The sequence below is a fragment of the Larus michahellis genome, chromosome 1 (assembly GCF_964199755.1).
Source record: "Larus michahellis chromosome 1, bLarMic1.1, whole genome shotgun sequence".
NCBI classification, from domain to species: Eukaryota; Metazoa; Chordata; class Aves; order Charadriiformes; family Laridae; genus Larus; species Larus michahellis.
Genome location: NC_133896.1, coordinates 78,206,805 through 78,221,664, shown reverse-complemented (window position 1 = coordinate 78,221,664; position 14,860 = coordinate 78,206,805). Strand labels below are relative to the sequence as shown.

Sequence of the window (14,860 nt, the reverse complement as noted above, 5' to 3'; positions counted from 1 at the left end):
TGGATACACACCCTACCTGACACGCCCTCAGAATCTGAGAAACTCACGTTTTTCAACCCGCCGTGGTTTTGGCATGCAGCTTAATAAAAAAATCCCTCACAGCAGGATGGGCTGCAACGGCTTTGCACACCTTTACGAGAACTGCCTGAAGTTACTGTCCCACCGGCTGAGCGCGGACTGCTTTAGCGGGCATCGCCGCCTGCTTTTCCACCGCGCAGCTCCCGTCCCAGAGCTTCGGCACCGAAAGGCTGGTGTGAGCTACAGTCGTGACTGTGACCTCTCGATAACTAAGCAGTCCTAGAGCTGCTGCTGCTTCTACGTCCCAGGTGTAGCACGAAGCTGCCCACGGGCCCTGAAGGCCCTGTTGATGAATGTCCGCAACAGGTCACAGGCCTTATTCCCTCTTTGCATTTACGTAACCATACCTCGCACACGGCACGAATGGTCACTTCTGCTGCCCTGCCCGGCGCTAACATGGCGTCAGGTCTTTAAAATGCTATCTATATAGAATTAAATGCACATACAGGCTCACATACACGCGTATTTCACAGGAAAACCACAAGCTATAAAAACTCCTTGGTGAAGCAGAGGCCTACCGCTACCCAGGAGGACAGCCGACGATCAAAAGAAATAAAAAAAAACCAAAGCTGGGGGGAGGGGGCAGGCAGAGCAGTGAGGGGCGACGCACCTGTGCGCCACGCTGCCGAAATGCTACCCAAACCACGCAGCGCCGAAAAGGCTGCTGGGCCCCGCACGACCGACAGGCAACAATCACCACAACACTGCCACCGGAGGGAGGGAGGGAAGCACTACTCGCCCTCGCCCTCGCCCTCGCCCTCGCCCTCGCCCTCGCCCTCGCCCTCGCCCTCGCCCTCGCCCTCGCCCTCGCCCTCGCCCTCGCCCTCCGCACGGGATAGACCCCACCCCTTTACCCCAGCCCCGCCTACCCGCTCCACATTTGTATGCCAGGCCTCGCCCCTCTGTGTGACGAGCCTATCGGGCGCGACCTATAGCAGCTGTTGCCCCGCCCTTTTCTTCTGCCACCGATAACGGAAGCGCCCGGAGGCCGACCAGTGGCGCTCCCCGCGCGCCACCCCTCCCGCACGCACCCCACTCCCCCTCCCTCTGGGCGGCATGTGGGGAGCGAGCCCGGGGGGGGCGGCGGCGGCGGCCGCCGATGCGGTGAGTGTCGGCGGGGAGGGGACGGGGGAAAGGGCCGCTCCTTTCGTTTTTCTCCCCCCCCCCCCCCCCCCCCCGCCCCCATCAGCCCGGCTCCGTACTGCGCGCGCCCCGCAGGCCGCTTCCCCTCCCGCTCCGCCCCTGCCGGCCAGCGCTCTGCCAGGTTGGGGAAGGGGGTGGGGGCTCGTAGGCCACCATCTTTGAGGGAAGCCTGCGACCTAGATGGAGAGGTGCCGTTGCCGTGCTCAGGTCGACCGCGTCCATGAGCTCTAATGGGATCAGCTCTGGAGCGGCTGGGTAAAGGGAGTCACTGCAGTGGTGTTCCCCTGCAGCACAAAGGGGGTAAGTGGTGATAGAGCTACGGAGGGCGTTGTCATTTCACGTTGTGTCCTGTAATGGTGCTAATGCTGTTCTTCCTTCTTGCTTACCCTCCCTAGCCCTGCAACTCTTACCTCTGCCAGGTCTCCTACTCAGGTACCTTGCTCTCTAAAGAAGAGCCAGAGAGTCCCTTAGCACTGCTAGTGTTCCTGGCAGGGAGCTATACGAAGTTGATTTTTGTAGGCAAAAGAGTCTTTGGCAATAAAGCATAATCTGCCAAATGAAGGCAGGCATCACAAAAAAGCAGACAGAATAGCCCATCAGGATGCTTCTGTATTTTTTGTCATGAGGGTGGTGAGACTCTGGAACAGGCTGCCCACAGATGTCCCGTCCATGGAGGTGTTCAAGGCCAGGTTGGATGGGACTTGAGGCAACCTGGTCTGGTGGAAGGTTTCCCTGCCCAGGGCAGGTCTGTTGGACTAGGTGATTTTTGAAGTTCCCTTCCAGACCAAGCCATTCTGTGATTCTACACACTGTAAAGTGTATTTATCATTCAGACTTAAAAGTACTTCTGGAAAAATGAGGCAATGCATTACCAGTAGTAGTAAAGCCATTTAGTCGCGGCGTAACACACAACAAGCATTTGTTCTGTTTAGGGGGATGTTTTTGCTGTCAAGAGCAATTGTGTTTAATTTGAGCTGTTCTGGTAACTCCTGGACTGGTAGAAACGATACTAATAACGGGAGTTGAGAGACCTGTTAGCAACAGCAATAAAATTGCTAACAAAATTCTCATTGCTGCATCTTTGATAGTTGACATCCCGTCATCCAGAAAAACCCACTGAGATTTTTCGTTGTGCTCAGAGTTTTGGGACAAAAAGCTGCCTGCTTCTTATAAATGCTGTAGGTTTGATTTTTAAGTTCATCAGTAAGTTGAGCAGTTTCCTTCAAACATTTTGGATTTGTATCACCTTTGAGAACAGCTGTCTTGTTTTTATGGCTTTACATGTACATGCCTTTGGGACATTCTTCCATACTTTTAAGTATCCTGGAATCTTCCTGCTTACCCTAGACTTTATGACTAGAGTAATACATGTTGATTGAATGTAACATTTTTGAAAGCTATGGGAATAACTGTCTCCTTTGTAAATGGTTTATTTTTGAGGCTGTGTTGCCCCTGGAAGACTATGTGTTGATGGGGCACAGATGAACGTGCCTTCTCTGTAGTTTGTTCAAAAGGCATTAGTGGTTTTATTGATCATATTCAACACCCTGAACTAATGTTGGGATGGAGCTGAGGTCTGGCCATTTTAGTAGGAGCATGAGGAAATTAAATGTTACCAAAATAGTCTGAATTGCTTTCCTCTTAGCTTTAAAAAAGTGTGGACTACCTCTGCCTTCTCTCTGTAGGAGAGAACATAGCCAAATACTCACCTGAGAAGAAGAATCAAGTTGAAAGTGAAATATTATCATCAATGATGGCCAGTTGTGCTTTAACACCAACCAAATGTAGTCTCTGTGACTTTGTATTGCTGTAAGTAATAGAAGAGATGTTGGCGGATGCCCTCTGAAATAGAGAACAGTTGTCTTATCTCTTTCAAAATGTTTTTCCACGTAGCTGATGTACCTTTAGTGCAGTTCTGACCTTGAGGCAGCTATCCGTGGATGTAGCCTTGTAGGCTTCCATTTGTAATAAAGTAGGTTTGCCCTTAGATTCTGCAGTTTAGAGATGTTGTGGAGGTCTACTTTTAATTTCTCTGTTTTCTAAGCAGTTAGACTTTTGTAGCCCTTTGGAGCTTTTGATGATTAGAATACAGTCTCTAGCTATTACCACAAAGAGGTTTCTGGGATTTTTTTCAAACAAATACAAAGGGCTAGCTTGGGAAAAATAAGGGGGAAGGATAGTGATGAAGTAGTGCCTTCTGAAGTGCTAGAAGAACTGCCTTCTGCTCTCAACTCCTGCCCCAATAGCCCTGGCTGGCTGGTGCCTACTTCTAGTTTCCAGTATTTACATTCTTCTGGTCTCTACTTTTTTTCTGGGTTGAAGTGTCCGGGAAACAACTGAAGCATCCAGGATATTAATTCACTGGACGTGGTTTGACTGACTTGTGCTGGAGAGTGTTATTCCACTTCTTGGAAGCAAAAGTTAAGTTGAGGGAATTGCTGGGAAGAGTTGCCGGTGTTGGTTAAGAAGTTACAGTGGATGAATTGATGACCTTTTCTGGGAGTAGAGCAAGCTTCTTTCTCTGAAAGATTCTCCACAGTCTACTTAGAATTTTTGCCTGGGGGAGATGGGGATGGCAGACAGGGTGGACATGTTAGGAGGTATATGCAAATAGAGTCAAGTACTTCCAGAGTTTTCATTATTTTATTGATGAATGAAGAAGGAGCTGAAATCTGGCAGAGACTATTCTCCTAAAGGTATTCCACATAGCTCTTGGTAGTCTTGAACTTGTCTAGCTGCTTTTCGAACTTCCCTAAACTTGCAGCACGCACAGCACACCATGAATAGGAATTCCATAGGTTGTCATCTGTTTTATGAAGAAGTTTCTCTTTCACTTGTTTTGAACTTGTTATGTGCAACCTTTGATACGTGTCTACTTCTTATGTTGGAAAATAATGTGATTCATTATTCCCTGTTCAGTTTTGTCATGATTCTGTAGACCTCTGCTATATCCTTTCCTCAGTCCTTTTTCTTCCATCCTACAGAACCCTAACTATGGTAGTCATTGCTTTTGTGGAAGCCACACTGGCTTTTGGTGTGAACCTTCTCTATGATTACGGGTACAGAATACCAGTAATTTTACTGTGTCATTTTTAAGTGGATGCATTAGAGGGGGAAACAAACCTTCATGCAGTGTTGAGGAATAATGCACTGTGGACTTGCACAGTTAAAAAACTATATTCTTTCTCTTAGTCTTTACATTTTTTTCTAACAACTTCTGATACCCAGTCTGATTTGTTCACTTTTCGTGAGTACCTAGTAGATGTTTTCATCAAGCTATCAGATGTAACCCCACCACCTCATTCCTGAGTGATGTCTAACTTGGAGCCTGTTGTATATATGAATGGCCTTGCTCATATGTCCATCAGTATGAAATTTAGCACCTCTCTTTGATCTGATAAAGCCGCTAGCTCTTGCCTTTGGTGGCATGCTTACAGACATTTGAGAGAGCTTTGAAAAAGTTTAACTAACTTAAAGGTTAATACTGGATAAGTAGGAAATTGAGAATTTTTCTCTGAAAAAGAGAAAACAAATCTGCCCTGCACCTGACAGGATTTGTTGTGTTTGGGGTTTTTTTTAAGTGTTGCAAATTCACTTAATTTTGCTTTTTTATTAATTTTTCAAAGAATGCATTTTTGCGAATAGTATCAAAACTTTTTTTGTGAATGTTTCAGGAAATGCTTCAAAGACCATCAGAAGATTTTTTTCCAAAGATGGAAAGTTCAGTTGAAGATATGGATACTTCTGATACCCAGTGGGGCTGGTTTTATTTGGCTGAGTGTGGTAAATGGCATATGTTTCAGGTAAATACGTATGAACTTATATTACCTATGATGGATTCCATACATCAAACTGCCTCTTGCTGAATTTGTCTAAATGTGCTTTTCCATTTATTTTGAAGACTGATTCAAATAGCCATTGCTCTGTCAGCAGTGAAGATATCGAAAGGAGCTTCCGAACAAACCCACATGGTTCTGTTTCTTTTACTACTGCAAAATTTAACTACAAGCTAGACTTTTCAGGTATGTATCTTTTCATAGAGTAAATTTAAATAATAGAAGGTGCCAGATATACCAGTTCATTTGTTCATTCAGCAAATTATTGTCCTTGTATCTAGTGTAAAAACTTGTGATTGGAAATGCCTTCTTTACTGGAAGGTACATAGGAGTTTTTAGAAGCAGCAGCCCTCTCATTTTCTACATTTTCTAGTATAGTTTATTAATAAAGTAGCACGTCTTGTTTAGTAGCAGTCCATCATGTTACTGCCACTTACCTCAGCTCTAGGTGGTGTGTAGCATAGATATATGGGACTTGGAGGTTTGAACCTTTTTTCTTAAATATGCAACTGCTTGTAAGCTTGAAAAACCTCTTTCCTTCAGAGTCTGTGTAAGAAACATTGATATGAAGGAAGCTTTCTGCAAAATACTGATGTCAAAGTGATTTTATAATTCAGCAGGTAGTTGAAGCCAATTCTGTTGTCAGAATAACAAGGAGATAGGCAAAAGGATTATGACTTCTTTTTTTCCCCAAAAAGTGGGGACTGGTGGTATGTAACGATACAAGGACTTTTATGTTTACTTCTGTTGAAATGTCTGTTTAAAAAAAACCTTTGGTTTGCATCCAGAATAAAAACACTAACTGCAAATGCTAAACAATTATTTTTATGCTACTGTTCCTACGTCATGATGTTTTGCATTAAGGATAGTAGTAATATGTGTTGTTATCCTAGTTGTATTAAAGTCAGTGGAAGTTTTGCCAGTGATTTTAGTGGGGCTGAATGTTAGGTGCGTATTTTAACAATAATCGTTTGTGTAATATTTGTGCATTTTGCCAACTCCTATAAACGACAATGATTCTGAGGCCAGTATTTAGAAACATTTGTTGAAAATGCTGATTTGTTAATTGTTGAAATAAGAATTCCTGTCAGGCAACTTTGAGTGTAGTAATGTTATTTTAAAAACTGACACTTAAAAGTTTCATATGCTATAGATGAATTCCAAAAACTTTCATCCTAACTCTTGTTTTATGCTCAGTGATGAAACAAACCAACCTAACTACCCTTAAGCAACGTCCAATAAAGCGAGCTCCCTTTTCTATCAGTGCTTTCAGGTAAGGAAATAAAAGGAAGACTCCTTATTTTTATTTTATTTCTGATTCTTCTAAGTAAAAAGAAACAAAAAATGTTTTATATTTATTGTTTATTTACTTTTTGCATCAAAAAATTTAAGAGGTGAACCAAGGTGGGGGAGCTAGTCGAGTGAAGAAGGAAGACATTTCAGAGGAGACGAGTGATAAAAGAATTTTTAGTTTGTTTTTCATCTGTTTTCTGAGAAAGTAAGGAACTTGTAGTGGGAAGGGCAAGGCGTACTGAATACTGATATTGTTTGGCAGGGTTCTTAAAGCTGTGCCTGACTTTAGCCATTGAAGCCCCTTGCCGTAAATCCTTGTTCAATGAGAATTGCTGTGCAGAAGCAAAATGGGGTAGTTTGTGCCATTGTAATAATACCTTCATAATTTTAGAAGGATTATTGTAACAGCAAAAAAGATTGTTTTATTTTCTTGCCTGTGTGTTTTAATAATTTACTCTAAAAATTATTTGAAATGACAAGAAATTGCATCAAAACAGTTGCAGATTGTTTTATGAATCTAATTGCTTTGAATTGTAAGTTTTTTACCATTTCATTGGTCATTAGATGTAAAGCTATGCTGACATTAGTCTGATACTCACTAAACAATAAACAGATCTATGCAGTGATACTAACTCAGGTAAAACTGACTATATGTGGGGATTTTTCCCCAAATAGATTCTTAGAAATAATTTTGGTTCTGAATTGTAGTTTATACTTTCAAAAAGAAATTTGGCATTTGAGGTAAGAAATGTAGTAGCAGTCTTTTCACACTGACGTTCAAGGAGGACTTTTTTTTTTTTTTGAAGTGTCAACTGTTTTTTTTCAGTGGATATTTGCTGAAAAGTGCATGCAGTAACATGGCAATTCACTTCTGGTTTTTTGTTTCTTGAACAATTGCATTCGGTACTCTCTTTCCGTGTTGCAACACCATTCTTTACTTTCAGGAGACTGCTTCTTTTAGGCATGGCTTTTAGGCTTAAAAGCTGCTATGTATGTGGTATATATGCTTAAAACACTTTTTTTGGAGCGTTTGGTTTTTTAAAAAACAAATTCAACTATAATTTTCAAGTACATATTTCTAACTTGATGCTTTTAAGTACTTCGACTGAGGGCTCAGTTTCCAGAGGCTTAGGCTAGTTGTAGTTCCTGAGAGTTTGGAATGCTCAGGCTGTATCTGCACTGTCACGTTTCTAAATTACTGTTGCTCTCATGGTGTTATGGGCCTCTTTGACCATCTTCTGATTTATCTTCCTGTCGTTCTTTTTGGTAGGTGGTGTATTAAAGCTGTTCATTACTGTATTTTATTTATAATAAGCTAAGCCAGAATTTGAATACGAAATAACACTTCTTGCCTTTGACCTTACCTGCTGACAACAGCCTTTGTTTTGAATTAAAACCTTAAGTCATTTTGTGTAACGTGGGGTTTTTTTGCATACTGCATTGTTTGGAGCAGGAGTTTGACAGGAAGAAAATGCCTCATGTCTTTGATGTGATGTGTGTTTACCTTTTTTTGTTTGAAGTTTCATCTGTGAAAATGAGGCTATCCCTATGCCTTCACACTGGGAGAATGTAAATACTGAGGAGCCATACCAGGTAAGAGTTGGTGTGCGTGTTGGTGAAAAATGCGTGATAATGAGATAATGCATCGAATTGAAATCGTACTAACCTCTTTTCTTTCAGCTTATTACATTGCAAAAGAAAACAAATGAATATAATGAAGTTTCTAGTCTCTTTGGAAAAACAATGGATAGCCACCGAATTAAAAGAATTAAGAGAATACAAAATCTAGACTTGTGGGAGTTTTTTTGCAGGTGAGATTATTTCTAAAACCAACAGTTTTAGGATTGTTAATGGAGCAAATCTTGAAGGCATGCAGCAGAAATATGTTTAATTTCTTTTATCATTAACATATGTGTTTCTCTTTATCTTTTCTTAATTTTCTTACTTGTCATTCCTCTGTATTTGAAATTCCATTTTCAAGACCCTAGCTTCTACAGGTGCAGAAATGTAATACTTGTAGAAATGTGTTAGAAGTAGATGTAGCACAGATAAGACTGATGCATTAAAGATGTTCAGGATGTCCATGTGCTAGATGCCTGTGATACTTACAGTGAAGTACGGAGAACACAAATAAGCTTTTTGTAAAATAATTCCTCGACAGGCTTGTATTATTTTAATTTTTAGGGAACAAAGCAAATTATTATCTGTAGCTTGTTTAATTTCTCAACTTTATGAAACCGAGGACAGAATTAAGTGTCCAATTAACATATACTAATGTAATTTCTTTAAGTTTAATGTGCTACAAAAGCTTTTTCTGAGTTCTCTGCTTTTCCCTCTTCATATTGTTCTGGCCTGGAAGTAGTAGGAAGCGCTGAGTTCTGTTTCCACTTACTTTGTAGTATCAATCTTAAGCAGTTGTATTTGACAAAAGTTATTTGTGTAGCCTCTAAGGAGGAGTACGTATCAGAATCAATTTTAAACATGTGTTACACTATAAAAACCAACTGAACTAAGTTAAATAGTGAGAAAATAACTAAGCAGATGTGTATTAAAAATTTGCATAAGTTATATGATCTCTTGAAAGATATGTAATTAATTGTTAATTTAAATCTGTATCATGAATATGCATAAGGAAATGAATTTAAGTTCTTGGTTAAGAGAGTTAGCCTTCTCTTAATTGCAAATGTGTTTGGTTATATTTACCTGTTTAAGTATTAAGGCTTATTTGCCTGGCGTTGTGTTTCAACATCTACTGTTCTACAAATAAGTTTCTGTAGAGGTGTATTTATGCCATCGTAATACCGATCTTAATTTTCAAGAACAGGAACAGCAAGCAGACTTCAAAGTGAATGTCCTCTGGGTCTCCATTGTAGATGGCAGAGGGGTGCAAGGGAAGACCTCTTTTGCTTAGGTTAGGAACTGATGTTATTTGGAGAATGTAGTAGTTTTCCTGACTAGTTAGTGAGTAAAATTCTCATGGTTTAAGAACTCTGAATCTATGGATTCTGTGCTAGAATAGTCTCAAGGTGTGAAACTGAGAATGGGCATTGGAATTTCATGTCAGGAGTATTACGGTATTGCCATATCACTAACTACAAGGTACTTTTTAGTACCTGTACAGTATAAAAAATATATGGAGAGAATTTCAGTTTTAAAACTTTTTTCCTGTATTGAAAAAATTCAGATGTTCAGCATTACTAGCCCTTAGCTCAGCGGTGTTGCTTCACACAGGTTGTGAAGATGCAGGGAATCTTGGCTCATGGGTTTTGTGTAGTTGCTAATAGGGTGGAACTTGAGTGCCTGGCAACTCTCTGCCTCTGACACAAAATAACACAAATGAGATTATTAGTGAAACCTCCCAGATGGCCTTGAGATTCTATTGACATTCCTCTGATTTGGAAAGCAGTTGTAGGGGGGGGAAAAAAGACACACAAAAAAATTAAGTTGCCGAGACAAAGTTATTTTAGTTTGCATTAAATGGAGGAAGGGAAAAAAAACCTGAACAATAAAACAGAATAAACATAACTTTCAAGCTGAGTACTGCAAGATTTTCCCTTCTGTGGAATGTACTTATAGATAAATAATGCATAATTGCAATGTAATGCCACTAATATGATGAAGAATATTTGCTGCCTGTCTCTTTCCCTGGACCTGGTTGATTGGACTTCCTCAGACTACATCTAAATTGTAGGCCCTGAGAACACTTCTCCAATTCAAGTGTTTGCTCCAGTTACAAGCAGATTGCTTAATTTGATAACTCTGAATATGTGCCTGATAACCTAAATGTGTAGCACAGTGCCCCATGCCCTGTGGCTTTTATAGGAAGAAAATTCAGGTACATAACAAGAACAAAGCTATGATGCATTCCGACTTGTTTTTGTCTGGACAGTCAAGGGATCATAAATATGAACAGCCCAGTGATTTAGACACTGCTCCAGAGTCCATTTCTTCGTGGATCTTGGGAAAACACAGCTGTCAGAAAGTCACTCAAAAAAGATTGATGGAAAATACATCTGTTCTTTAATTAAAGGTGTGCCATGGCCTTCCGTCCACAATATAGGTTCATCTGTAATATAAGTGTTTTTTCAAAATGCTAGATTGATGTAACCCTGTCAATGCATGACTTAGCTGTTTTAGAAAGTATATGAACTGTAAATTGAGAAAACCATTATGAAGTGATCAAGTTGAAGCATTTTTACCTAAAAATATAGGTAATTTTATTTTTATTTTTTTTGCTGGTTTACTTGGGTAATATACTTTATAATCCACTAAGTTTGTTATCCCTCCCACCATGCTATTTAAGTAGGTGGAGGGAACAAAATGGGAGAAAAATACATTTCTTTTAAAAATGTATCTGCATAAAATCATCATACTGAAACTAATGCCAAATTAACGATGTTGATAAAATTGGTCTAAAAGACCTTTTTTCCTAATCTTGGATTATTTTTGAAAATAGTCCACAGCATCCAGAAGTGTGTGATTTCTAAACATGTACCTTAAGAATTCTGATCTGTTTAAAAACTAGAATCATCTAGACCCTTGTGAGAGTGGAATGTGTGCAGTGTTTTAGGCCTGTCCCGTCTGCAGTGTTTTCAGAGTAGTAACTTAATTTGATTGTACAGATGTTTGTAATGCTATATTGTGTGTTCTCTGTAGGAAAAAAGCTCAACTAAAGAAGAAGAGAGGTGTCCCAACTATTAATGAACAGATGTTATTTCATGGTACCAGTAATGAATTTGTAGAAGCAATATGTATTCATAACTTTGACTGGAGAATAAATGGCATGCATGCTGCTGTATATGGAAAAGGTAAGTATTTTTCTCACATACAACGGTTTGGTAATCCTAACAGTTCTTATGTTCTTTATGATGTGTTCCCTGTGTTTATCTAAGAGGTGTTTAATATAGCTCTGCTTATACATCGAGTGTAATTATGAAAGTTAGGATGCAGTAAGTAATGTAACAGTCACGACTGGCTGATAGGACCAGGGAGCATGGGGAAGGGATGCCCAGCAAAGCGGTGTTGGTCACAAGACAGTCTCCCTACTGAAATGCTCCCACTAAAAATATTTGGTCAAGTTACTATAATCTAACAATTTAGAGGGGGAAAAAGATTGGATTCCTAATGAACATAAAAGAAGACATCTTTCATCATCCTGATACCTATATTCATGCTCTAGTAGTTAAGCTGTCATGATAAGAATGTCATCAGATTTTTTTTTTTATTTGAAAGGGACCTATTTTGCAAGAGATGCATCATATTCCAGTCGTTTCTGCAAAGAGGACATGAAGCATGGAGATACTTTTCAAATTCATGGTGTGAATCTGCAGCCTCATCTGCATAGACCAGATAAAATCATGTTTCTTGCTCGTGTATTAACTGGTGACTATATCAACGGTGACTCAAAGTATATGAGGCCTCCTTCGAAAGATGGAAGTTTTGTGAACTTGTATGACAGCTGTGTGGATAATACCTGGAACCCAAAGATCTTTGTTATCTTTGATGCTAACCAAATCTACCCTGAGTACTTAATAGAATTTTGTTAAGTTTGAAAGGACTTGAACTGAATATTGTTTGTGTCTTTTTGATACTTTTGTTCCTTTTGTAAAAACAACAACATAAAAACATGACGTGTGAAATGAGAGAGGTGAAAGAAAAGCTAGCATATGTTTATGGAGGAGGGAAACTATTAAACACTTAAGAGAGATTGTCAAAATGTTTTTAAAAATCTGTAAACTTTACTACTGCATTTTTCAAATGTAGAGACTATTACAAATTTGAAATTCCTTAATGAGCCTTAAATACATTAGGCATTGGTAAGTTTTCAAAGTCAAGATTTATGTTCTAATTTTTTTAATATATGACAATTATTTATTCATGTGGTAGAAATATGCCTGTAATATAGTATGTGTATGATGAAACTAATCTTTTATAAAGATTGTCTGTAGAACATAAAAATAACAAAAAACAACACCAGAAACCCAGGCTACATATCTCTGTCTGTGTTCTGTAGTACGTGTTGCTTTCTGTTTGCTCTTAGTTAGGTCTAAACCTACAAAAAAAAAAAAAAAACAAGTCACCTGGAGAAAACTGATGAAGGAGCTATAACGTTCACTAGAGCTGTTGTGTTTAACTTTAGGTACACTTTGCAAGTGTATAATTGGAGCTCACAGTAAAGATTTAATCACATACTTGCAAGATCACAAAACTCTTGCACTAGGATTTGAACTTTGGTATGACAGAAATGATGCTCTTGTGGTTGTTAGCTGTTTAGTGTGTAACTGTTGAGATTAGTGTTGGGATACCTGCAGTGCCATACGCCTTTCTGAGTTCTTATTCTCTAAGATTTTTGCCCTCTTGTTATAGTAGGTGTGTGCATGCACCCTGCGCTGCTGTGATTCTTGCCTGGTCAGGGTTTAAGAAGCACTCAGTGCTAGTGTACTTGCTGTTACTGAAGACAATGTTTAGATTAACTTTACTGGAAATAATACAGTTAAACTAACAATGAAAATTTCAAAAGATGCCATCCTTTAATTGTTAAACACTTTAATAGAAAGTTTTCAATAACACCTGAGTAGGTCAGGTTTTCATAACTGGTATAGTTGTAAAGTTAAAGAGTATTTTTCACGTGTAGGAAGGGAAAGAGACAATATGTGGGTAAAGAATAAACTTGAGTACCTAAATACATAAAGAGCACAAAGAAGGGGCTGTTACAGTGAAATGCACTGAAACGTTAAACAGTTTGCTAGAGAATTGCATCTATAGTGTTTTTGTTTGTTAAAGGACCTAAGAGGCAGTAAGGGACAGTAATACAAGGCTGAAGTGGAAGCCTTTGAGGCTGCTTCTTTGGCTATGACCAGTAACAAATCCTTGTAGAAATAATATGTTATTATGGCAGATGTAGAATGATCTGTATTGGTCTGTCATGGCATTGTTAATGGACTTTTTGGAAAAAAGGCTGTATTTAAAAGGCACTGCAACTCACATGACTTAGTCTGCTCAAAATCACATTAAACCTGTGGAACTGGAAGCAGAATTTGACTACATATCTGACATCATAACTGAAGATGCAAATGTCACTTCCTTCTTCTTAGTGCTATTATCTTTGCCTGTCAATGGATCTTGCACAAATTTGGTATCTCTTTGCATTTATAATTTCATGGCAGCTTTTCCCTTTGCTTCTGTTCCTAAACTGTTCAGTGCTAAGATGCATTTCCCTTTACTTTAATGCAACAGGAAGTATGATCTCTGATCCCAGTTGGGAACTCTGGGTTCTACTGTTGTAGGCGTGATTTGTGTTTGATTCACCACTATGCTAGCGGTGCAAAAGGCACATTGTTCCCCACATTGTATAAAATATTTAATAGCAAATCACGGAGGGAATGTGTGTATTACTGACTCCTTTTTGTTCTTGTAGGGCATTCTACAGAACATACATTTTATGAAACTAACAGATATACATGCTGTTCCTTTGATTTGGTCTTTTATTTCTTCCGAGGTCTGAACTGACATTTTTAGTGAAGAAAGATGAAGTTTCTTTTTTAGTGTCTCACGGACACAAAATACCATAATCTATACTGATCTGAGTGATTTTTCATACTGTTTGGTGTCTTGTTTACTACTTCACTCACTTAAAATGAATGGCAGAATCTTCATCTTACCAAATCACTGCAAAATTGTAGTTTCAGCTCTTCTGTTAAAGTACTGTTCTGTTCTCTGGTGTCCATTTTTGTGCTGATGAATCTTCACACTGAAGGTGTCTGTAAAGTAGCCATCCTTTTGCCGGCAAGGGGAGAGAGACTATTATTGTAAGCGAAGTCCAGAAGTCTACAAGTAGCCAATACAAGAAATAGTTGAGCTTAATAAAAGAACAATGAGAGGGGAAGGGAGGAACATAATTCCTTGGACTATGGAGCATTAAAGAAATGAAGAGGGATTTGGTCTGATTCTGGGGAAGGAAACCTATTTTCTGTTACTATTTCATGTAGTGAAACTTTATGCTCCATTTTCTTTCTACACCTGTGCAAGAGAGCTTGTCATTCTTGATCTGAGGTAAAGCTTTCTTAGTAAATTTTAGTTGTGGCAGAATGTTTTCTCATGAGCACAACGCCGCAGTATGAACTGATCTTCTGTATCATACTGGCTTCTTATGCCAGCTTTGCTTTTTAGAATGGGTGTGTACTCAATTATTGCTGAACAGATCTCATTTCATCCAACGTAGTTTGGGAGAGTGTCTGTCTTCATTCCAGTTCATTTACAGGGGCAATTTGTACAAACTTTTGGTTTTGGGTTAAAATCTGCAGAAACAATACAGCTTTATTTTTTAACAGATGTCCCAGTACCCTCACATCCAAGAAAAATGGGAGATACATGACGTACTAGGTGGAGTTAGTGACTTAAATTCCAGGAGTACATTGGATGCCAGTTCAGCTCGTGGTTCGAGGACAACTCTCATCCTTTTTAAACCATTATCAGCACACGAGATCATAGCAGGAAGGTGACAGTGATTT

General features: G+C 39.3%; 1 protein-coding gene across 2 annotated transcripts; it reads left to right on the top strand.

Moving 5' to 3' along the window:
- The first annotated feature begins 1,033 nt into the window (after positions 1–1,033).
- PARP11 (poly(ADP-ribose) polymerase family member 11) lies at positions 1,034–13,372 on the top strand. 2 transcript variants are annotated; one of them, XM_074588215.1, is made up of 8 exons: positions 1,034–1,182; positions 4,896–5,024; positions 5,123–5,243; positions 6,255–6,330; positions 7,871–7,943; positions 8,031–8,161; positions 11,007–11,158; positions 11,583–13,372. In XM_074588215.1, exons 1-8 carry the CDS (start codon positions 1,135–1,137, stop codon positions 11,894–11,896), a joined length of 1,044 nt encoding a protein of 347 aa, XP_074444316.1. In that variant the 5' UTR covers positions 1,034–1,134; the 3' UTR covers positions 11,897–13,372. The 2 variants fall into 2 exon arrangements, with proteins under 2 accessions (XP_074444316.1, XP_074444326.1); XM_074588225.1 differs by having other exon boundaries at positions 1,046–1,521.
- The last annotated feature ends 1,488 nt before the right edge of the window (positions 13,373–14,860 follow it).

Coding starts and splice junctions, on each gene's coding strand:
- PARP11 (XM_074588215.1), top strand. CDS start 1,135: ATGTGGGGAGCGAGCCCGGGGGGGGCGGCGGCGGCGGCCGCCGATGCG. Junction 5,025..5,122: donor GTAAATGGCATATGTTTCAG/GTAAATACGTAT, acceptor TTTATTTTGAAG/ACTGATTCAAATAGCCATTG. Junction 5,244..6,254: donor CTACAAGCTAGACTTTTCAG/GTATGTATCTTT, acceptor TTTTATGCTCAG/TGATGAAACAAACCAACCTA.